This window comes from Cynoglossus semilaevis, chromosome 1 (assembly GCF_000523025.1).
Source record: "Cynoglossus semilaevis isolate Cse_v1.0 chromosome 1, Cse_v1.0, whole genome shotgun sequence".
Lineage (NCBI taxonomy): Eukaryota > Metazoa > Chordata > Actinopteri > Pleuronectiformes > Cynoglossidae > Cynoglossus > Cynoglossus semilaevis.
This window is the reverse complement of record NC_024307.1, coordinates 23,034,143-23,058,020: the sequence shown is the minus strand read 5'-3', so window position 1 is coordinate 23,058,020 and position 23,878 is coordinate 23,034,143. Positions and strand designations below refer to the sequence as shown.

At 38.1% G+C, this 23,878-nt stretch overlaps 2 protein-coding genes and 2 non-coding genes across 5 annotated transcripts; all 4 read left to right on the top strand.

Annotated features, from left to right (window-relative positions):
• The first annotated feature begins 611 nt into the window (after positions 1-611).
• On the top strand, positions 612-4,882 carry LOC103386000 (FH1/FH2 domain-containing protein 1). Of its 2 annotated transcripts, none has more exons than XM_017039137.2 (9): positions 612-2,071; positions 2,440-2,580; positions 2,658-2,840; positions 3,363-3,482; positions 3,575-3,736; positions 3,828-4,081; positions 4,284-4,401; positions 4,478-4,598; positions 4,681-4,882. In XM_017039137.2, exons 1-9 carry the CDS (start codon positions 1,607-1,609, stop codon positions 4,707-4,709), a joined length of 1,593 nt encoding a protein of 530 aa, XP_016894626.1. In that variant the 5' UTR covers positions 612-1,606; the 3' UTR covers positions 4,710-4,882. The 2 variants fall into 2 exon arrangements, with proteins under 2 accessions (XP_016894626.1, XP_008318292.1); XM_008320070.3 differs by having other exon boundaries at positions 4,179-4,401.
• Positions 4,883-5,778: 896 nt separating this feature from the next.
• LOC103385815 (heterogeneous nuclear ribonucleoprotein C) lies at positions 5,779-16,319 on the top strand. The gene is made up of 10 exons (XM_008319811.3): positions 5,779-5,933; positions 7,540-7,574; positions 11,224-11,274; positions 12,609-12,874; positions 13,048-13,120; positions 13,205-13,252; positions 14,737-14,906; positions 14,998-15,111; positions 15,391-15,539; positions 15,929-16,319. The coding sequence occupies exons 3-10, from the start codon at positions 11,270-11,272 to the stop codon at positions 16,016-16,018; spliced, it is 915 nt and encodes a 304-aa protein (XP_008318033.1). The 5' UTR covers positions 5,779-5,933; positions 7,540-7,574; positions 11,224-11,269; the 3' UTR covers positions 16,019-16,319.
• A 1,406-nt stretch (positions 16,320-17,725) lies between these two features.
• trnan-guu (transfer RNA asparagine (anticodon GUU)) lies at positions 17,726-17,799 on the top strand. Its single transcript has one exon. It is a non-coding gene; the product is annotated as a tRNA-Asn (tRNA).
• A 962-nt stretch (positions 17,800-18,761) lies between these two features.
• trnan-guu (transfer RNA asparagine (anticodon GUU)) lies at positions 18,762-18,835 on the top strand. The gene has a single exon. It is a non-coding gene; the product is annotated as a tRNA-Asn (tRNA).
• Positions 18,836-23,878: the final 5,043 nt, after the last annotated feature.

The window sequence follows — 23,878 nt, the reverse complement described above, 5'->3', positions numbered from 1 at the left end:
ACTGTCTACAGGAGAATATGAAGTTAGTTTTTGCCAAAAAAAGCTTTTTTTTTAGCAATTAACAAGCAAACTAATTAAACATTTTGGCATTTTTCTTTTGCATTTTTATGTTTAGTTTTTGCATAGATAATATGGTTGTATTTGGTATACCAAGATACAGTGTACGCATTTTTAGCCTTAAACTTTTTTGTTCTGAGTTATGTTTGTGATTCTTGGGCTGATAATGTTTTAAAACACTCTCTTATTGGTTCCTTATGGTTTTAAGTGCATCACAAGCAACACTGTGGTGCAGGATTAATGGATTGAAGAAAAAAAACTTAATGAAGGCTCATTTTGTCCTAAATGTCCCACGAGCCCATGCTACAGCCTGTAGACAGCACAGAAGGGATGCTGAATGAGATAAAGTGTAATTATGAGAGGCTTAATGGCAAAGAAGGGAGGGGATCCTCATTATGGCTGCATGTGGACCATGTAAATGACCCCTGGTGAACACGTAGGCCATACAGCACAGTCTGTAGAACTCAAAGACAATTTCTCTTTCCTTTTACAAACCACTCTTTCTTTCTTTCTCTCTTGTTCTTTCTTTCTTTCTCTCAACCACTCTTTCTTTCTTTCTCTCTTGTTTTTCTTTCTTTCTTTCTTTCTTTCTTCCACATTAACATGTTGCACCAGCACTGCTGTCCTGACAACTCTTTCACTCTGAATGGTGTCCATTGCAGCACAAAGCTTCTTTGCATGGAGAAATCTAAAATCACCATTCAACCACACAGGCTGAAGGAATATGGCATATGGCTTTGATAACTGGGGACGCTGAGCACCATTTGGTCCCTTGTGCTGTTTTTTATGTGTTCACAGGGGAGAAGGAGAGGCAGGAGAGGAGGGAAGTAACAAATCAGCAGCAGCAGATAGAGAGGTTTGTGTATACAAGCAGGAGATGCAGACTCGATAAGAAAATTAAGGAAAAGGGTGCAACTCAAAAAGAGCCAAACTGATGCTACCAACCAACCAATGAGATTCCCTCCCACCCTTTAAATCTCTCACTTAGTGACACAGAACGAAAAGAAGAGTTCAAGGATAGCTCCAGGAGCTTGTAGTTAGAATTTTCTGGAAGCTCAAAACGTTCCTTGGATTTTTTTCTGCCTCCATCAGATTTGGAGGTCAGACTAAACACAGCCCTTCAGGACTCCATATCTCTGAGGTCACAGGTCTCTGGCTCAGCGTGAGCAGTGCAACAGACAACTTTTGGATTAAAAGAAAAAAATAACACCGCTCTATCGTTTTAGATTTGAGGGAACAAAAAACTGCACCCAGGACAATTGCAGGTTGTGGGGAAGTGAGAACACCCAGAGGTGGTTCGAGGATTGTGATTTGGTCGTGTGAGGTATGCACTTCTGTGGCCGAGAAGTGAGACAGAGCATCCACAGACATTCAGGGTGACACTCAGAGTCTGTGAGGTGGCTGATGACTGCAGATCATTTCTACTCTGAGGACTTGGAGTCACATTTTTCTCAGTTCACAGACGACATGGTGCCTTCTCTACTGACTGTGAGGTTGCTGAATTTCAGCGTATGTGATTTCTGAGTCCTAGACACCACAGAAGAACTAGATGAAGCAGTCAGAGCAGACTAAGGACACCCCCCTGCTGTGGGACTTTGACCAACCCTGGAGCTCGATCATCAAACCTGCTGCACGTCTTTGCCTCAACACCTTCGACTTCTCCGACCTCTGGGATGAGGAAGACAGCACTGAGGATGAGGGAACTTCTTCTGTCAGTGATCTGTTAACTTGCACTGGAAGCCCTCCTGGGCCCCTTCCTCTTCCCCCTCCTCCACCACCTCTTCCTACTGTTGCCTCACCTTCGCCCCCCCTTAAGCAAGCAACCAAATCCCGCACCCTGAAGCTCCACTGGAGGGAAATGAAGAGTCTGCCTCCCCTCCCAAGAATGACCCGCTTTGGGACTCAGACAATTTGGGCTGCTCTTGAACCGGTCCACCTGGACACAAACAGACTGGAGTACCTGTTTGAGTCCAAGGTCAGTGGCATCTGCTTTAGTGCAGCCTCTGGACGACAGGTAAATGTCTGCTTTAATACAGTTTCTATAAATGCCACATGTTATTGGCCTGATACCATACAAAATATAGTTATGTTTTTTAAAGCAACTTGGTTAGAAGCATCTCATCATTTCAGTCTCTCTCAACAGACCTAGGTGTGAAAGTATTATAGACTGCAGTTTGGTTTCTTGAAGTTGAAGTGTTTTGCATACCAGAAATGGAATTCTTTGGTTTATGGATTAATGTTGGGACATACAGACAGTGTTCTGAAATCTGTTTTTCCAATCTGTCTTGAAACCCTGCAACCTCATAAACGTGATAACAAAGAATTATTTTACACCCTCGACCAGAGTTGACATTACCTTGCCTTCTTTGCATCCCAACACAGAAGCAGCCCTGTGTCTCTGTTCTGGGAATGAAGCGCAGCAACATCATCACCATAGCACTGAGCTGCCTGCCCCCTCCTCGTCTCCTGCCCCCTGCCATCAACAGCATGGACAGCAGTGTACTGGACAGAGAGGACATTCAGGTTTTGATTTTGATTGAAGCATCATTATTTGAGTGGAGATGTCAGAAGTTGTCTTACACTTTTTTTTTCTTTTAAAGCGTCTTCAAACATTAATCCCAACAGAAGAGGAACTTTCTCTTATTAATGACGCCAAAGCCAAGAACCCTCAGGCTCCACTGGCCCAGGCTGAGTCCTGCCTTCTCACTTTAGGTGAAATCTCTCACCTCAGCTCCAGACTTCAGCTGTGGGCCTTTGCTCTGGATTATGACTCCTTAGAAAGGGTAGGTCACAGTGAATTAACACGTATACTTCATCTACCTCATTCTTGGGGCTATGTGTGCAGTGGTGCAGAGCAGGACCTCTGCCTGCCACCAGAAGGCTCTGGGTTCACCAAGCCCACAAATCTGAGGGTGAGCTTCATCTGGAAGAATTGCCAGTATTAAAACTGCCCAATCACTGTGGCAACCCCTAAAAGGGATTATCATTTTCCTTCTTCTTCACTATATGTACCACATTAAATGTTTTTATTCCCATGTTGGTGTACCAGTGTTTATATAGCCACAGATATGAACATGTGGTTTAGCTCTAAAAGAGTATTTTTTCATTTGTTTCACTCTTATAGTTATTGCCTTTATAGTATGTTAAAGCATTTTTCCACTGATCATTTTCCTTGGAAGTCTTTCCTCATCTCTGTTTTACAAGAAGTACTGTTACATTTTATTCCATTTATTCTATTCTGTTATGGTTTGTATATAGAGACGTTGCTAAAGTGACAAATATGACCATATTGTTTCTTCCAACAGGAGATTGCAGAGCCTCTCTTCCATCTAAAGCTGGCGATGGAACAACTTGCAGCCAGTCAGACTTTTAGACGTATTCTGGCAACAGTGTTAGCAATTGGTAACTTTCTAAATGGACGTAAGGTGCGTGCAGTGTGGCCATAAAATGTATACTTTTCTTAAAAAACATTTCAGTTACAGAAATTATCTTTTTTGTGTGTTGTTGATCTGCCAAGGCTCGAGGCTTTGAGCTGAGTTACCTGGGCAAACTGTCTCAGGTGAGAGACACGCACTCTCGTCAGCCCCTGCTGCATCATGTCTGCATGCTCCTCCAGCAGCTCTACCCAGAATGCTCTGATCTGTACTCGGACATCGGTGCAGCTATCAAAGCTGGAAAGGTGTGACGATGCACACCTGTTGGTTGCAAGTTGGTATTTGATTGATGGAGAACATTTAAACATGGGTTGTCCGTTGTGTTCATCGTTACAGTGTGATTACTCGTTAGTCCATTCCAATCTTTGGCAGCTGGAGGCCATGTGCAAAGCATCATGGGAGCAGCTGAAGATGCTGGATAAGGCTGACGAAAAGAGGAAAGGAGGAAAGTGGGAGAAAATTCGATCTAGAGGAGGAGATGAGGCTCTGCTGCCTGAAGGTTCCCTCCGACAGCAGCTGCCGAAGATTCTAAAAGAATGTGAGGGGAAACTCAAAGTCCTTAAAGCCGTCCATCGTCGAGTTATTAACAGGTGGGTTTTCTTTCTCAGATTCGATTAGGAATACAATGCATAAAATTTGTTAAAACTATATATGTGCATTTCAAAACCTTCCATATTGGGTTTCTAGGTTCCACTCCTTCCTCTTGTTCCTGGGCTACTCTAAAGCTATGGTGAAAGACACACGAGCTGAAGACTTCTGCAAAACTATCAGTAACTTTTCTCTGGAGTACAGATCTATGCGGCAGAGCATCCTGCTGCAGAGAGAACGGGAGCGACAAAGAAGTGCACCTGAAGGTCCCAGCCCCAGCACTCCCATAGGCCAAAGGAAACATCTACAATCATCCACACAGGTTTGACCCACTTATGCTGTGTTTCAAATTTATTTAACATCTTATCAGATTTTGCCTAAATGCTTTTCTAATTCAGAATGACAGTGAGAAAAGTGAAGAACAGTGTAAGCTGGAGGAGGTACTTAGAACACCAGAGTCCACACTGAGGCCGGACGCCACACTGCCTCGAAACCGAAGGAAGATGGCCAACATCCAAGGTGACTTAAATAGACACAAGTGACTTCTATTTTTAATCTGTCAAAACTATAATAATGAAACCATATTTTTTTTTGTTTGCAGCTCAGTTTTCTGGAAACCTGAAGTTGTGATCCTGCTGTGATACTTTTATTATTAACCTCTAAATTATTATCTAATAGATTCATTGTTTTATTTTAAAATGATCTCTGACAAATGGAAATGCCTGGCATACCATGTGTCATTTAGTATTGATTGTGTTTGTTAATTCTTGTTGATGCATTAAAATTTGTTTTGATAGCAAAAATAACAAGTCTTTTACATGTCAAAAAGTACAACTATAAAATGAAGAATAATCTGTTTTCATTTTGGATTTAGAAAATTAATAAAAAGCTAAAACATTGCAAGTCAAATATATGATGCCAGTCAAAAATAAACTGAAAATACAGAGTAATGAGCAAAAATGTAGCAGCAACATGACCAAAGGTTTACTTCTGTATTATTTGTCTCAAATTCCTTTTAGCCACAAATGCGTATGACAAAGAACTGACTAAACTACTGGCCAGAAAGCAAAGTTCTGAAACATTTACTCAAAGCTGTAAAAAGAGAAATTTTGCAGTGTTTTTCAAAAAACAGCAAAATTAGACAAAGTGGAGGTTCAATGCTTTACAAACAAATAAGTAAACTGGTGTTTGGGCCCAAACGTAGATACAATAATAGCCAATCGCGAGTATGAATGTTAAGCAAATAGCTACAGGTTAAAATTCAATTTGTAGTGAAACCAACAAAGGTATAAATTAGCCAAGAGCCATTTTTACATTTTTGTTACAGGTTAGTCTAATCTTGTGTATTTGTCTTACAGGCAATAGAAACACATGTTTTCAATTAAATTTGCATTTAAATTAAATTTAAAATGTGCATAATAAACAAAAAGACAATTCTGGTAGTACATAGAATCATGCATTTTTAAAGCTAGTGTCCTTTTAAGTTCACGCGTAAAACAACGCTTAAAGAATTCGCTACACCCCTTCAAAAGTGCTTCCCACCTCCTCTCTCTGTCTCAATTAGTACAGGACTTGACAACGGTCATCGGCTGCTGACGTCATAACTGACAACCGCTTGTACAAATACTTAACGTCTCCACCCACTAAAGAGAAGTTAGCTGTCCAATCACAAATCCTGGCGCAGTAACGGTGTACGCCCGCCTCTTGAGTGTTTGGAAGTGGAGTCGACGCCATTTTGTATTCGCCGTTTTCAAGGTGATAGAGAGACTGCGGAACTGCGAGTGGCTTATTTCCCTACTAGAGTTACAAACAAAACACCGTTGACTTTTACTCATTTTTAATAGTAAGCTCCTGGTGAGTATTTTTTCCGAGAGATTTTATTTTTCCTTCTACATTTTTGTTTTTTCCTGACTGGATTTTTTGTTTTTATTTTTAGAGCAGCTTTTCCTCCATGGCTGATTTTCCTGAGCCTGTGTTTGGTTTCAATGACGTACATTTTTATTTTTATTTTATTTTTCATCAAGACATTTATTATTTCCTTACAGGGGCTGGTGTGCTGCTTGTTTGTTTGTTGTAGAGAAAAATGAGTACAAATCCTGTCTTTTTTGGACAGGTGTCGGCCCATTTCTGATTTACATGTTCTTTTTTTAACGCTTGTTCACAGACATTGTTATTTTCGTGCTTTCTTGCTGTTTTCTGTGACATGTTTATTTTGTGCAGCACATCTTCTGATATGTGATGTACGTAGGTTTAGGTAAGGTGTTTTTGCGCAAAATAGATCTGTTTGACATCATTTTTGGAGTGCCATGCCCCTCCAATTAATGCAGATTCAATCAAAACATTGGTAGTACTGGCATTAATTTTTTTGTCAGGAAATCTGTTCAACGGAGCCATGTAGTATGAAAGAAGGTCTGTCTTGACAAAATTTAATGCCTTAAATATTAGTGTGCTGAGGTGGTGGGTTAGCTCTTTTTGTTTATATCTAATACTATTTAGCTTTCCCATCTGTCCTACTGAAAGTGCTTTTAACATAGTAATAGCCATTTTGTACGTTAATTGTTATCTCAACATGCTGTTTAACATAAAAACAATATGCATTTTTTTTCTCTAGCAGATGTACAATTCAGTTTAGATACTTCGAGAGAGAAAAAACGTATCCATTAACATCAATGTCTCTATTGACAGTTACAAGACAAGCTGGCATTGTGAGTGACATCACTGCCACATACAGTAAAAAACCTCAAAGTTCATAGTAGCATCACTTTTCGTCAGTCATTAATAATAAAACATCAGAGATAATAGTGACCACAATGCCTTCTCATTTCTAAATACATATGTGACAGACCCAATTATATGTCCAAGATAAAGATAATTTAGCAATAAAGATCAGCTTAAGTTAACTTTTATTAAATTTACTACTGAAAAAGGAAGCATGAACAGTATATTGGAGAGCACAATTGATATCTTCTGCTTCACATTATAGGATTAAACTAATTTAATATTAAGTCCAAAAAACATTGATATGGTGGAACATTTTGGTGCTAATTCTAATAAAATATTTGATAAGATATGTCATGTATCTCTTACTTATACACAGTTTACTCAAGGTAATAAGCAATTGTTGACGTAAGGCATTGAAGCACCACAGGGCTGTAGGGGGCGCTGTTTTGTAGCCAACGCTTCACTCCTAAAATTTATGTCAGACATTTTTGCTGCTGCGTCACAAGAAAATTCCTTTTTTAAGACATAAATCTAAAACCATTGATTTTTAATTAAATAATTAGTAAAAAAAAAAATCAGCCAATTGAGAATTTTAAACTTGGGACTTGAGAAGTCCGTAACAAAATGAGAGAAGAGAAATATTTATTATAAAACATTTTTTTACTTGTGTGTGATTTTTTTTAACTTAATTTCTAGAGCATTCTTTTCTAATTTTGACATTTTGTTTCCCCCTGTTTAGTTTTTGAAGCCACTTTTTTGAACAGCGGCAAAATCGTAAGTTGGTCTCAATCTTTTTTTTACCCTCCCTTTTTTTCAACAACATTTGCATCTTTTTTTATAATTGTAAATCTCACCCCTCTTATATCTATCCCAGTTCTACCCTTTTGAATTTCTTGAACAAACAGCATGTAGTGTTTTTTTTTTGTGCTGTGAAATATAAAAGTAGCTTTTTAACTTTTAAAAAGTTTATTTTTTATTAGTAATATTATAATCAATATTTTGTAGAGTTTGCATGTTTTTTAAGGTCTATATGATATTTTCATAAAAGGTTGACCTGCTCTTTGAAAGCCTAGGAATTTTTCATTACAGCCACAATGACGACAGCCTCTTAATTTAGCACTTTACACCAGCATGGCTATGGAATTTTTTTAATTATTATTATTATTGATCCGTAATCACTAATTTTTTTTTTAATAATATAATATATATGTTCCTTCTCTGGTATTTTTTATTGCATTTTTGCTACATTCCAATGTCAAGAAAAACTCAAAGCCTAATTTTTACCATGAAGTCGATGTTTTCAGCAATGAGATCAAGCAACGCTGCTCATCTTCTTTTTTTTTACCTCCAGGGGGCAGCAGCTGCAAAGTCTTTTACTGTTACAAGCACAAACATTCACTGCTATAACTCTGAAACCCACTTACTTAAAGTTACACTGTTACTCCTGGATGCCCAAATGAGGCTGCAAGTAGTAAAATTGTCATAACAAGAAAACAAACAAACAGCACATCAAACTAATCAAATGAGATTTAATTTAAGATAATTAAACTTTTGGTACTATTTGAAAAGCTTATTCAACAGTTTAAAAAACAACTATTGGCGTTTCTAAGAAGATACAGAGGAACAGAAAAAACAACATTTAACATAAGTAACCAATATTTAAGTTAAACAGTTTTATTTTTAAATACTGTATTTGCAGAACTAGTTGCCCTTCTTTCTAAGCTAACTTAGCTTAGCTGCATCCTGAACATCTACTCCCATTTAATTGAAAATAAAAAAAATCAAAATAAAGCAATTAGGTATCTGCTCAATTAATTAAATGGTAATGAGTATAGAAATAGCCAGAAATTGCCTTGATAACAAAGAGACACCAGGGAATGTCCAAAAGAAATTTAGTCTAAAAAAATACATTAACATTTTTTGAAGAGTGTTAACATGAATATTAAAGTTTCATACTTTCAAAAAAATAATTACATGGTTAACCAGTAGATTGTTTAAGATTATGCTGGGCTTCCAAAGTGTTGGTACTGAAATGGAACAGTCCAAAAATAAGGGAAGGTATGAGCCGGTTATAAAAGTGTCTTTTCTTTGTGAAAACGAATTACAAAAAGAATGTGTTGACTTGAGCTCTATTAAACCCATATCATCTGAAAAGGGCCTGCCAAATAAATGTTTTGCTGAGCATCCTGGGATATCCTGTAAAATCCCACCTTGTCAGTCTGCCAGGCAATTGACAGAACTTGAGCCAAATCATGTAGACAAGAGCAGGGACCAAATCCAGCTTTGGCCAGACAGACTGATGTAAACCCATGTTATCCCTCTGAGACCGAGAGTCTTTCTGGCAGCAGGCCAGGATGTGTTGGCAGTTGAGAAGACAAAGAACATAAGGGTCAGAGAGCAGAATATGACCAAGAAAAATCCAAACGATGTGACCCTGAGATACTTTATTTCTGACAGTGTCCTATCCTAAGTACCAGGTTTGTTCAAGGAAAGTCGTGAAATATCTCTGGACTGCATTATTACGTAATTTGACAGTGCTGGAGGTGAATGTGACAGCAGTTTGGTTGCACTCTGGCCTTGATTTAAGACTCAGGAACTTCACACTACTAGCTGATCACTACAGTTTGTTGCTTTTTGGGGTTTGATGATTGCAATCATAACTAGGTCAATTTCAGCAGAACAAGGAGATTGAAGGCTGGGTAGAAATTGTACTGCATTTACGCTTTACATAAATTGCAAAATGTTCAAAACAATAACATCTGCAATCAGCATTAATGCCAAATAGATATTTAAACATTTTCAATTGATAATTTTATTGATAACCAATAATATAGAGTATCTCTTATATATGTCTTTGTCATTTACACTGCCAAAATGTGCTCCTGTTGGGTTGCTGAAGATGTTGCACAAAATTTGCAACATATGCAGGATTCCCCAGGTTTTAGGTTATTTTTTTTCAGAAGAGCCAGAAAAACAACATTATAGAATTTTTAAAATTTTTTTCAAAAAGAAATTCCTCCAGCTGATATGTAAACAACCACAGATTTTGAACTTTTACAAAGTATTAAAATGTATAGAATGCATTAGTATAAACGTTGTTCTCCATGCAGTCTTGCTTCTGATTGTTAAGTAGATTAGGCAATAAATTCAAAAGCCTGATTTTAAGAAGCTATAAAGGCACACAACCAGAATAATAGTAGAAAGTTAGTAATTTATTGTAAGGTGTAAAGTAAATTAATTCCTATTTTATGTTTAATTTTCTTCCAGATAAAAAAACAGTAACAGCTCAAAACCAGATTTACAGTGCATACTCCATTAGACCAATGTTCCAAACAATTTAATTCCTTGTTGTAAATTTGGTCAAAAAAGCAAAACAGTGTTTGAAAAAACAATCCATAAAAACGTTGTTTAAAAATATATGGGTGTAGGTAAGCTGGATAGAAGCCATGTCATGGCTATGCTAGCTTAATATAAAGCAAAATATGACTTTTGTCCGTATAAATCAGCATGTCCACAGTTTTTTGGCTTGGGAGCTACTTTTCAAATGACCGGGGTAAAGTGATCTACCTACATTAAAATCTATGTATGTATAAATAAATATTTACTACTTTGATTAAATGGCTGTAGTTGTATTGCACAATACCATCTGACTGAATACTTGTATGGTCTTTACTTTAGCCCTAGTGATTAGCATCTTAAAATAGAATTAAATCTATAATTTGTAGAAAAATATTTGTTTCTTTAAATGTAATTGCTCAGGATCTACCAGCACTCCCTTTGAGATCTACTGGTAGATCCAGATCTACTTATTAGGTACCCCTGGTATAAATATTTAAAAGCACACATAAACAATAGCAAGGAGTTAATAAATGCTTAGAGGATATTAAACGTCAGACCAAAGATAACTGAAACTAAGCCTAAACATACATTTGGTTTGTTTCGGAATTGGCTTAAGTTTCCTAAATTATCAACTGTTAGCCTTGTAAAAGGTTACTAACTTAAATGAAATTTATTCCAAGGTTTTATTTATTTAATTACATCAAAGCTAGCTGAGATAACTAGGTTGGTTTTTAGAAGTAAGCAAAAAATAAATTAAAAAAACCCGAATGGTTTGCTTAGGAGAGATCTAATATCAAACCTAAATAGACATGAAGATACCTTAAAATAAAAGCTAGTGTTCGCTGTGCATATTTGGGAAACACCCAAATATGTCTTAACCACATTAATATATAGTCAAAATTCTAACAATATTCTTTTAAAATACAGCTATACGCATGAACTCGTGTTTTTTTTTTTTTTTTTATCAATATTTTTGGGGTTGGTTTGGTTTAGACCTGAAAGAGTGGGGCATGTAGTTGATGTTTCCACACCACACTGTCCTGTTTCCACCTTTCATAACCCCATGATGACCTTGTTCTCTCAGCAGACTCTGACAGGCAGACAGATCTCCACTGAACCACATACAGGCAATGGAGTGAGTGCTGGCAGCTTCATCATCAGATCATTGACTGTCTCATGACTGTTTTCATGTCTACCTGTAAACTTTCTGCTCTCTGTGTATTAAAATGTACTGAATAATGTATTATTGAATGTAATAGAGAGAAGAAATTGCATGGTTGTCTGAACTAATAGTCCCTCAATCCAGCAGATGGCGCTATAGCTCAAGCTTCACCTTAAAGCCATTCCAAATACCTTCTTGACCCATTCTGTAAAAAATATTTTTCTCTTTTGTAATGATGATTAAAACGTTAAAATGTTAATTTTTTTGTATTCTTTAGATACGAACAAAAAAAGCTGATACTAATTTTTGTCAAACATATCAACTTTAAGGGTCTATTCACACTGAACAAGTCCAAGACATCAATTATAGTCTATTTAGTCTAGCAAGAGCAAGAGTTCAAGTGAAAGTACCTCAGGTTTTGTAAGTATACCAAGGCCAGCCCAGATATAACCTAAGGTAATCCGTAGTGATTGCTAAAAATAAGCCAAAAAAAATTAGCCTACCATTACATAGCTGTAGGCCAGGTGTGGCTTTTTATTTGAGTTGTCTTTCATTTCTCTAAGGGAATTTACTCTACGCCCTTTTTATATCTTATTTGTAATACACTCCAGTGCACATTGTAGTGAGTCCAGTAGGCCGGGAACGTTATTATTATGCACTGATAGTACTAGGTTTTAAAGTGGGGTGCTTATCCATACTGTGCCAGCAGTATAACTGGATGACAATGGCATGTTTCAAGTTTATTTTTAAATTACACATTGTTATACTACATATTATAATATGTATGACATAATATGACAAAACTATGGCTTGTGGCTTGACCAACTATAGTATAATAAATGGATCTTTTACTCATTGAATAATGTTGCATGTATGTGCATCGCCAGGATGCTTTACCACACGCTGATTAGTTGAAATGATATGTCTTTGGACCTTTAAGATTAATATTTGAATGGCAAAGATTTACTGCTGTAAATCTTTCTCATAATTTCACTACAAGTTCAATGCAACACAAATTGCTTGGCATTCAGACACCATTGTGTCTAACCTTGTTGTCGTGACAAAACTGTACTAATATAGGCTTGCACATGTGGTCACTGTTTAAGGACCATACAGAGACAATGCCAAAAATTATCCTTACTCATGTTGTTCACACTGTGAAGCTTTTTTGTCGGTGTGAACTCACCCTTATCAATTATTATTTAACAGCACTTCTGTTCTATTTTCATAGTTCTGCATAGTTGCGGTGATGGGCAAAAATCACAGCTTTTATTTATTAATTTTTCCTTCAAAACTCCCGTCTGTAGTTGGTCGCCCATCTCCAGCTTGATGGCCTGCAGCAACATCACCAACAAGAATGACCCGCGCTCCCTCAACTCCCGCGTCTTCATTGGGAACCTGAACACGCTGCTGGTCACCAAGGCTGATGTTGAAACCATCTTTGCCAAGTATGGCAAAATTGTGGGCTGCTCGGTGCACAAGGGCTACGCCTTTGTGCAGTACTCCAATGAGAGGACTGCCCGTGCTGCCGTGGCTGGAGAGGATGGCCGCGTGCTCGTGGGGCAGGTCCTAGGTGAGGGTACATGTTGGCAGGTTTTCTTTATGATGTGCTGATGTGGTTTTTGTTTTTTGCTGTTCATTTTTATTTTTTTTTTTATTTTTAAGATTTTTTAAATCTTTTAGTAGTTTCTGAGCAGGAGTTGCTGTATTTTCAATACGTTAAAATGTTCTTTTGTCCTGTGTCAGACATTAACCTAGCTGGTGAGCCAAAGCCTCATAGATCAAAGACAGGAAAGCGTGCAGCTGGAGACATGTACAGGTGAGTGGGCATACACAGTGCCACGCACTGTGTATCACAGATCGCTCTTGTAATTTTTTTCCTTTATTGCTGCTTTTTCTGCAGTTCATCGTTTGACCTGGACCTGGACTTTCCAAGGGATTATTATGACAGGTACAGTATAAAGTTGAGTTTAGCAAGCTCCTCAAATGTTTGTGCAGTCAATGTGATAGTGAGTTTATAATGATAATACAAATAAAGCAGAATAAGTTTCATAGATATTATTGGAAGCAGAATTAAACCACACTGAGCAGGCATTTTAGCAACGGTGGGGAGAAAAAAGAAAACTCCCTTTAAACAGGAAGAAATGTCCAGCAAGTGTTGCCGTCTGCCTAAGCAAAGAGAGAGTGAACAAAGGGGGGTGGATGGGGTGGGAAGAAAGAAAGCATGGGCAGACGTACAACACTCAAATATATAGAGTACAGATTCACACTGATAATACTACAGTTGTCCCATTTTAGTTGTGTATAATCATGTAATCCTATAGAATTCTTAGAGCTGATCTGTTTCTAGCCTTAAAACTAACTACATGATTATTAGACTCACCTCCCATCAAGCTGTTTAAAGAACTATTTCCCTCGTATTAAAGCATCTGCACTTCTTTAAATTAAGCACTAGTGTCCTAGTGAATATTATGGTGTCCGACATTGTTGTGACGTAATTACACTCGGACTGTTGTAACCTCATCTCATTGCCGCGGACGTGAATATTCATATCTTTCTGAATTTACATTTAGCTTTAGCCAGCAGCTTCAACCCGCCCATCCCCCTAACCCCCACTCCCCCGGATTACAAACCTAACTATAGTCGCTGCTTCAGCGAGTGTGTCACTTAGTGTGGATTGTCAGTTTGAAACGTGAACTCGGTGGTAAACCGGCCTCGGTTTAGGACTACGCATTTTATAACGAACAGTAACCTAGGTGTTCTGTCTGTCTCTCGGCTGCTCGGGAGTTGCTGAGAGTGAAGCTACGGAACCTACCGCTGTTCGGCTAGCACCAACTAGAGGGTTTCCTAAAAGGTGCGACGCCATACACTCGGCCTCGCCTCCATAACTCCTTTTGTCTTTAATTACAAGTACCGATATCTCAAAGAGGCACCAAAGTATCATAAGTATTGACACAGGAGGAGAGAACAGGAGAGTGAGAAGCCATATGCTCAGTAGGCTAGGCTACAAACACCGTTAGAGGGCGAGTTAAGACAGCTAAATATCAGTTGTAGAGGAAGCACTGTGATAAAGCATAAAATGTTTATTCATAATATGTATACAGTGAAATAACGATCACTCTTGACGGAGCAGCAACGAACACCGCGCACATACACTAGTAAAACAGGAATTGACGCAATACGTTGCCGCAGGAAGTGCGTGAATTGTTGACTATCGTGGGCTTAGGTTTAGTATTTGTAATGTTTAACTATGTGTAATGTTTAGCTGTTCGTGGGCTATATTAGGGTTGTTTTATTACTGTTTTATTGTTTTTAGCTGTACAACGCTGTATTGCTGCATGTGTGGTTATTGTATGAGCTGATGTAGTTTTGGTTGCCTCGTTGTCACACTTGTAACTGTTACTTTTCTTACGTTTTTTTTGTGTCTCCTCTCAGGATGTATTCTTACCAGTCCAGGGTCCCCCCACCACCTCCACCTCCTCCTTCAATGTCCCGCCCTGTCATCCCCTCCAAGCGTCCCAGGGTCAGTCTGAGTGGAGCTGTGAGCAGGAGAACCAAGGGCAGCTCCTCTTCCTCTAAAAGCGGCCAGAAGACGTCACGTCCCAGTGAGTGCCTCCTTGTGATACTTGCTCCGTCTGAGGATGCTCCTGTTATTTTTTTTAAGAATTTTTTTTTCTCTTGGTGCTACATCCACAGTGAGGGTGGACGATCTTTACTCTGTCAAGAGAGAGCTCACACAGATCAAACAGAAAGTGGACAGCCTGCTGGAAAGTCTAGAGTACATGGAAAAAGTGATGAGCAAAAATTCTGGTAAGAATGTTAAGCAAATTCCTAATCTTGACCTTTTCTATGATTAAATATAAAATATCTCTTCTTTATATTCCTTAAGAATAAGATTAATCAGGGAGAGCGAGAGGCCGCTGCATCTGCACGCGCCACCATGCTCCATATGGTTATAATTGTACCTGAATGAAAATAATTCATTCAGTTTTTTTTTCCTGTCTGTTAACGTTATCAGATGTCAGATGAACTTCCGATCTTCTGTGTTAAACCTCATTCACTTCTCTCTGTCTTCCTGTTTTTAACCAGACCTAAAGGTCGAGCCTGGCGAGGTGTCTCCTCAGCACTCATCCTGCTCCAGCAAGAAGGACTACGGCCTGAAACAAAGAGGAGAGATTAATGACTCTGAGGAGGAGGAAGGAGATCTACTGCTGGAGGATGAGTATGAGGAGGAGGAGGTGACTTGTGCAGAGTGACCCACCTCAGTGAATTTTGTTTGTGTCCTTGCTGTTTATTGAATCTCACTCCTGACTTCTAGAGGATTCTTCTCTTCTCTTTTCTTTCCTCATTGTTCATTGTGTCCTAATAAGAACTAATAAGAAGGATTATACTCTCATCTACATGTTTCACTGTGAGGACAGTATTCTTGTTGAAGTGTTGCATCACACTCATTCAACACATTTCTTACTTTATTTTACAGTAAAACTTTTTAAAAAGTTTGTACTTCTGCGTTTGTGTCTTTGTACTTCTTTTTTGTCTCCTCTTCTTGACACCTGTAAACATTTTGATCACTTTGTTTCTTTTTTTTATTTTTTATTTTTCCTCATTTTTATCTGATGAATCGCAGATGAAAAACACAGAAGTGGAGTTGAAGGAGGAATGTGAGCAGGAGGAAGGCGAGGACGACGGTGACAGCATCAATGGAGAGCAGTCCTAAAATCACCACATGCACTCAAGCACGTGCACAGCTCTTCTCTTGTCTATACTCACAATTTCTTCCCTCTTCATGTGCTTGTTTCTGCTGACCTGACGACCAGACGTTTGTTTACAGGACTGTAGTTAGAAATGTTTGTCTACAATCACACAAATTCTTCAGAATTTGATTTTATTTGTTTGCTTTGTCCTTTGGATTCTTTATTTTAAGGGAATATTTTGACACTGGATGAATTTGTTGCATTTTAGTTAAGTGTGAAAAGTAAAATACTCTGTTTAAACAATAAAGACATTAAAACCGTTGCAAAATATTGACTTTAAGCTCCAGTTATTTTATTCAGCTAAATGAATATGGCAAAAGTGTCTCTAAATTGCAGAGTATGTTATTTAATTTTTAATTTTTTTTTTGTAATGATCAAATTTGATTGTTTCCGTAAATATATAGTATGTGAATCAATCTGCTGCAATGTGGCTTTCTAACCAGCAGATGGCAATCTATAGCAAGTGAGCTCGACACAACTGCATTTGCTTGGCCAAGTTTCAGCGAATGAAAAGTGGGACAAAGAATATGTATGAGTACAGGCGCCAGGAAGCTGGCAACATGGGGATAAAACGTTTGTCATGTAGGAATTTTGTAATGGTTTTACAGACCATTAAACGTAAATTAAAGAGCTAAACGTCATTGAACGAGTTTTTTTTCGATGTATGCTTGTTTTTTCTCCAAACTAGCAGTTTTCACCTGTATTTTCACCCAGGTTTTTGCAGTAATTGCCAAACGTTCCTCGAATTATCTGCTCATGTTTAATTAAAACGTAGTCCTTAGACATGTGGGAGTTGATATATGCAACATAAGAAACTTTAAAAAGTCCTATGTAAACAAGTCTGCGGGTATCAAAACGTCCCATGATGCATTGCTGGTGTTGACTAGGAAACCACTTCACTGTTTGAACGTGTGGCGTAAGTTTACAAAAACATTTTACTAGCGTTTTTATTAAAACAAACGGAACAAAAAAGACTAACTATATACAAACGTCTGGTATTTTAAATCATGCATTTAATTTAACAAAACTCTTCACGGTTATGGCTTATACTAAAGAGAACCCCAAAACGTCAATTTTCTCGAAGGACTTTCTCAAACGGAAAAGTTATCTGTTTGGAAGCGGATAAAAGGGCGTTTCGAGCAATGGATAGCGAGAGAAATCAAACATACATGACGGGTAAGTACAGCAGATTTGTGTTTATATTATATAAAATGTGTATACAAACTTCGAGTTTTAAAAATGTGACTGATTTATTCCCAAAGTCACAGTCGCAAAAACAAGACTTTGATTTTGCTGTTGTGTTTTGCTGTGATTTTATGGCGTAAGAGGACGTTGCAGGTGCAATATCACCAAAGTGTGTGTTTATTTCGATTCAACCCGCCACATGTGGTGGCACATTAGCTTACATGTGACTCTTGTTTTGGAGTAAGTGGTAGAGGAAGCAGCGCATCAATCGGAAATTATGACATCATGAAAATGGAGATGACCTGCAGGGACTCATGACCCTAATATGAGAAAGTAATGTGATTTTAAACAAGTGACAAATGTACATTTTCGTTTAAGTTGCAATGCTGCATTGCAAATTAAACGTATCCTATACATCAAACCACGGTAAAAATGAATACATGAATTGACATTTAATCTTGAAATTCCGGTTTTCGTGTACATCTGTCTCTGTGGCGCAATCGGTTAGCGCGTTCGGCTGTTAACCGAAAGGTTGGTGGTTCGAGCCCACCCAGGGACGGGAATTTTTACGCTTTTCCTCAAAAAGTATGACAATTGACCGATATTACTAAATCATAACTATGTATATTACTAATGCAGAGTAAGTCATATGGTGCACTCCATTCATTCTTTGGTGTTGATTGGCTAAATAACTGGCTTCAATCACTATCGATTCAATTCTGTACATTCTAGGAAGAGAAAGCACTTCGCTCTTTCCACGTAATGTTTATTTAATGTTTTTTCTGTTTACTGATACCTTAATGTTAACCTTTTTACCATTTAATCTAATTTTAACAGGTTATACTTTTAACTCCGCTGTAGTATTTAAAATATATTTGCTTGCACAAGTGACTCAGGACTGACTGCACAAACCCTGTATATTACTGTGGTATTTAGTGTTTAGTTTTGCACCTTAATGTATTGTCCTGTTCTGTCTTGTCTATGCATGGGACAGTGAGAAACGAAATTTAGATTTCTTTGTATGTCTAGTACATGTTAAGTTTTGACAATAAAGCTGACTTTGACTTAGACGTTGATTTTGACTTAGACTTAGACTTTGACTTTGACAGGCAGTGTGCCTAAGCTGTGGAGTTTCACACAAAGAACAAAGTCTATTGTACTAAGCTTTACCTAACTCTAGACCAGGCATGGGCAAACTTTATGATTCACACTCCACAATTGTTCTTAAAATTGAACAGGGGGGCTGGGTCAGGAGCAGATAGATAGAGCGTTCGTGTTAAGTAAGATAAATGACATGTAAAAGGCATGCATAAAGGCTAAAATTCTTTTAGCATTTTTAACACCATCTATTGGGGAAACATGGGTATTGCAGGGAAAAGGCAGAAGTATAATGATAATATAAAAAACTATAACATTTGGATAGGTTTGGTGGGCCAGATTAAAAAGATAAATGGGCACCACGGTAAAAATGAATACATGAATTGACATTTAATCTTGAAATTCCGGTTTTCGTGTACATCTGTCTCTGTGGCGCAATCGGTTAGCGCGTTCGGCTGTTAACCGAAAGGTTGGTGGTTCGAGCCCACCCAGGGACGGGAATTTTTACGCTTTTCCTCAAAAAGTATGACAATTGACCGATATTACTAAATCATAACTATGTATATTACTAATGCAGAGTAAGTCATATGGTGCACTCCATTCATTCTTTGGTGTTGATTGGCTAAATAACTGGCTTCAATCACTATCGATTCAATTCTGTACATTCTAGGAAGAGAAAGCACTTCGCTCTTTCCACGTAATGTTTATTTAATGTTTTTTCTGTTTACTGATACCTTAATGTTAACCTTTTTACCATTTAATCTAATTTTAACAGGTTATACTTTTAACTCCGCTGTAGTATTTAAAATATATTTGCTTGCACAAGTGACTCAGGACTGACTGCACAAACCCTGTATATTACTGTGGTATTTAGTGTTTAGTTTTGCACCTTAATGTATTGTCCTGTTCTGTCTTGTCTATGCATGGGACAGTGAGAAACGAAATTTAGATTTCTTTGTATGTCTAGTACATGTTAAGTTTTGACAATAAAGCTGACTTTGACTTAGACGTTGATTTTGACTTAGACTTAGACTTTGACTTTGACAGGCAGTGTGCCTAAGCTGTGGAGTTTCACACAAAGAACAAAGTCTATTGTACTAAGCTTTACCTAACTCTAGACCAGGCATGGGCAAACTTTATGATTCACACTCCACAATTGTTCTTAAAATTGAACAGGGGGGCTGGGTCAGGAGCAGATAGATAGAGCGTTCGTGTTAAGTAAGATAAATGACATGTAAAAGGCATGCATAAAGGCTAAAATTCTTTTAGCATTTTTAACACCATCTATTGGGGAAACATGGGTATTGCAGGGAAAAGGCAGAAGTATAATGATAATATAAAAAACTATAACATTTGGATAGGTTTGGTGGGCCAGATTAAAAAGATAAATGGGCCACATCCAGTCCCCGGGCCATAGTTTGCCCATGCCTGCACTAGCCCATACTGTCAGTACTGTCGTTGACGACCAGTGTCTGCAAAGACAGTCGGCCTGGCTGTTATCTCAGGACCGTACTGATTTTTACTTGCTGTCTGACTGCAGCAGCAGCATCTGTGAGCTCTTGGTGCTTCAAGTATAAATGTATTACACTGGGGAAAAAAGAACTGATCTATATCTGCAGGTTTAATGTTGCTGAACACAAGCAGATTATCTGTCAGGACTGATTACTGCAGGGCCACATCCTTAATCTGTCATGGATCAGATGACAAGATCTCACAAGGGACATAAATTGCAGGGAAAAGTGATGATGATGATGATGATGATGGAGATGATGGTGATGATGATGATGGTGGTGGTGGTGCAAGGAAAGGAGAGTGGGAGAGTGGTCTGGGCCACATTCACTTCTAGTAGAAAGGTATTTTATTTCATATTTAATAATCAGAATTTCCTTAGTTGGATATGATTTTTGTTGTTTCTGAAACTAATGTGTAAGTGTAAAATAGATGATAAAACTTAAGTGTGTGAAAATACAATGTAATAGTTGTCCTAATTTTTTTTTTTTTCGATGATTAGAACTCCATAGCTATAAATAAAGTAGGTGACCATCACAGGGCGAGGGTGATGAGATGTTTACAAATTGCATGAATCATAATTGATGTGACTCAATAATAATCCTGAAGCAGGGCCCAAAATAATAATGCAAACGGTAGCTCTGAAATAGGCAAATGTCAACAAAAATATAAACAAAAACAAATTAAATTAAAGAAATAGAAAAGACCAAATTTTTAATACCTCATACAACATTGCACTTTGTCTCCTCTGCCAAATCCTATTTAAAAAAAGTGTTTTGAACTGGAATTTGGTTTGCTTCTTTTTCTATATTCAATTTTTCCATTCCATTTTGCTCTAAATTTTGACTTACACCACCAGTTTGCATACTATATGGGTTATAGTTGAGTGCTAAAATCTGAGCTTTAGATATTCTGATTTTATATCCTAATGTCCATGCAGGTCTAGTAATTTCTTCAATTTAGGATGCGTTGTGTTCGACTAAAGCTATTACATTGTCATTATACAGAATATAACATTTTCATCCCTATCAGATCATGTAGGATCGGTACAACTGTTAGGGGAGGCGTTTGATTTGCTTACTCTTCTCTATTAGTAATCATTTTACAAAAAGCCAAGTCTCTGATATCCGTGGTCCGTCAGAGCTTCTCAGTCCATATGGCTGAAGCTCTCTGCCTGGTTTTGTCATGTCATCTGCTCCAGAGCAGCTTTGCAGTCCATTAATATTCATCACTGCAGCTTCAATCTGCAGAAATGGGGTTACTGGCGTGTGTACATGATTCTGTCTCGGAGGTCTTCATTTCTCTCACTGTCATGCAGCCATTTGATCTTGTTCCTCTGCAATGACAGTGATGAAAAACAAACACGATAAATGGCGGCGCAACAGCAGGATGATGTAGGGATAAAAGAGTTGTGTAGAAGAGCCAGAGCTGAGGAGGCAGCTGTGACGTCGCCGGCGCTTTAACTAGGTCAGCCGTGAAGCTGTGATGTCACTCAAGCTGGAGTGAGCCAATCAGGAGAATAGTTATGTCCCCTCCAGGGAAATCAGCTGGACCCCATCACAATCTTCTTCAGTCTCTGCAGCTGTGTCACAAGTCACAAACTGTAGGGTTAAAAGGCTTGAATATTTAAATATGGAATTCTTTATTTGTGCTTTTAAATTGAAAACACAAAAAGCAAATGAAATAACAACTGCTGCCACCCTCAAGTGTCCTTGTAGTTCTCAAAGTGGGGAGGGGGGCCTGGCAGGCGCAGCAAGGCAGGTGAATTTCATTTTGAATATTTTTTTTTCAGTGTTGAAAATTAACTAAATATTCATTTTATTTTCCTTGTTCAAGGTGCAGTTCTGTAGGAACTGCAGTGTTTCAAATAAAGTGCAGCTCAACAATAGTCTGATCAACAAAAGCGCCGCAGAAAGAATATGGTTGTCACTGTTCTAGTTATGGCAGTGCTAGCTCCCTTTTAGAATGTTGACAAAAAATGAATTTACTGACTTCCACTTGACTCGTTTCTCCTTCATCTCCTCCTCTCTCTCCTTTAGGCTTCTTCTCCTTTTCACTAAGATCAAGTGTCACCACAGCTTCTTTGTACTTCACTCAAACAGCCCTAAAGAGGGCGCCTGCTGCAGCGGCACTACACTGCAGCTATTCTTTGATGTTTGTATCAAATACATTCAGCAGTTCAAAAAGACTGTATATCAGTTTGTTATAATCAGCAGGGCTTTGCATGTTTTTGTACCACTGTGAGAGTGGGTGTGTGTTATTGTTATTTCCACAGATCCTAAGGTTGTGGAACGGACACTGAATGCTTTGCTTAGAATAGCAAAAACAATGTCACGTTTGTGGCATTTTAAATAGCAAAAACAATGTCACGTTTGTGGGTCATATTGTGGCATCACTTTGTACAGATTTTTATTGTTATTATTCCTGAAAACAGATTCAAATGTACTTGTATTCAGTCATAGTTCAATGTCAACTGATGATGGAGGATAATATACCTGACAGTGTCTGTGAACTTTCTCATCATGCCAGACTTGGTCACCTGAGTCACCCTCCACCCTTTGTGTGTATAAATAAAAACAATCATTGTCACAATTTTAATCACTTACCCAGGTGAAAATTAGTCTTTATACAAAACCTAACATGTGATACATAAAGTACACAAAGGAGCGCACAAGTTCAACTTCAAGTTCAACAAGTTCAATCAAACCAAAAAACTTTTTTTCAGGGCCTATGTCACGGCAGTGAAAGTCCTCTGAATGTTTCTTTAGGATTTTTTAACATTATTGACATTTGACAGTATTTCAAGTCTCGATCGAAATTCTAATATCGCCTTTTACTGTCCACAGGACTGTGGACGTCCTCCTTGCCTAACGATACCACAAAATTCTTGGATGTCATCGTTGGTCTGTCAATCAAAGGTCAGCAGCGAAGGAGCTGAGGTTTGTAAAGTTTTCACACTATTTCCCACCAATGTCCACAGAGAAAACCAGCATTTTATATTACAACACACTGGGTCTGTTAGCCTAGCATTATCACTAGCCTTAATGTGTATCGTTTACTGACATTTTAGTTTAGTGACACTTAATACCACTTTGCTGACATTGCAGAAGTGGCACAACTGTAAAGTTGTAAAATACACAATAACCTGAGGCTAACAGTGTTCATCCAACCTTTAAGAATAATTCTTAGATTTAGAGGAGCTAAAATGACATCAGTGACTCTTGATTACATATGCGTCAGCACTCCTGAACCCCCGTGGCTTTGTTCCCGATGATTAAGCTCAAATTTCATCACCTTAATAGCACTGTACTGAATTAGACCGGCTGGCATTTGACTGACGCAGTAGGTGACGGTGATTGTAATGATTTGCTGAGTGTCAGCCTCGGCACAATCAGTGGTGTAGAATATAATGTTCTTCACACTTCTTTGCAAGATGAGTAATTAAAAAAAACCCTTATTTCTATATAAAACTCAAGATTTAATGTTAAAGAAAAACGAGCAGCAACCTAAAGGTGGTCCAAGAGTTGATTGAACTGGAAAGATATTTTTTGTTTAGCTAGAGCAGGGGTGTTAAACTCACAGTCTAAGTTGTTGGCCAAGGGGGATGAACTTTAATTGAACAGTCTAATTCAGTGGTTCTCCAACTTTTTTACTCTGGACCACCCGAGAAAACATTGAGCTCTCTGAGTACCACCATGATGACCATCATTAGAATTACCCTGCTCGTTCTACGTTCAACTCTACGTGCTGCCTGTGCTTACGTGAGCAACAAACTTGCATTGTAGCAAAAAACAAGTAAATACATAAAAAGACCAGACATCCTATTTCATAATCTAACAAGTAGCTACACCGTTTTTCTAAATGTTGTATTAACTGTGCATGGTATGTTTCAGATGTATTCAGATGGAAATGTAAATGTGACAATATGAATTTTTCCCACGTATCACTAGAGAGCGCTCGGGTACCGCTGGTGGTATGCGTACCACAGTTTGAGAACAGTTTCATAATAAGCAGGAAGTATTTTAATCCCG

What these genes read in the sequence shown, in the direction of transcription:
- LOC103386000 (XM_008320070.3), top strand. Translation starts at nt 1,607, where the DNA reads ATGAAGCAGTCAGAGCAGACTAAGGACACCCCCCTGCTGTGGGACTTT. An exon ending in CAGCTATCAAAGCTGGAAAG is followed by an intron (nt 3,737 to 3,827) that starts GTGTGACGATGC and finishes TCATCGTTACAG; the next exon opens with TGTGATTACTCGTTAGTCCA. An exon ending in GAAGATGGCCAACATCCAAG is followed by an intron (nt 4,599 to 4,680) that starts GTGACTTAAATA and finishes TTTTGTTTGCAG; the next exon opens with CTCAGTTTTCTGGAAACCTG.
- LOC103385815 (XM_008319811.3), top strand. An exon ending in GCTCGTGGGGCAGGTCCTAG is followed by an intron (nt 12,875 to 13,047) that starts GTGAGGGTACAT and finishes GTCCTGTGTCAG; the next exon opens with ACATTAACCTAGCTGGTGAG. An exon ending in CCAGAAGACGTCACGTCCCA is followed by an intron (nt 14,907 to 14,997) that starts GTGAGTGCCTCC and finishes CTACATCCACAG; the next exon opens with TGAGGGTGGACGATCTTTAC.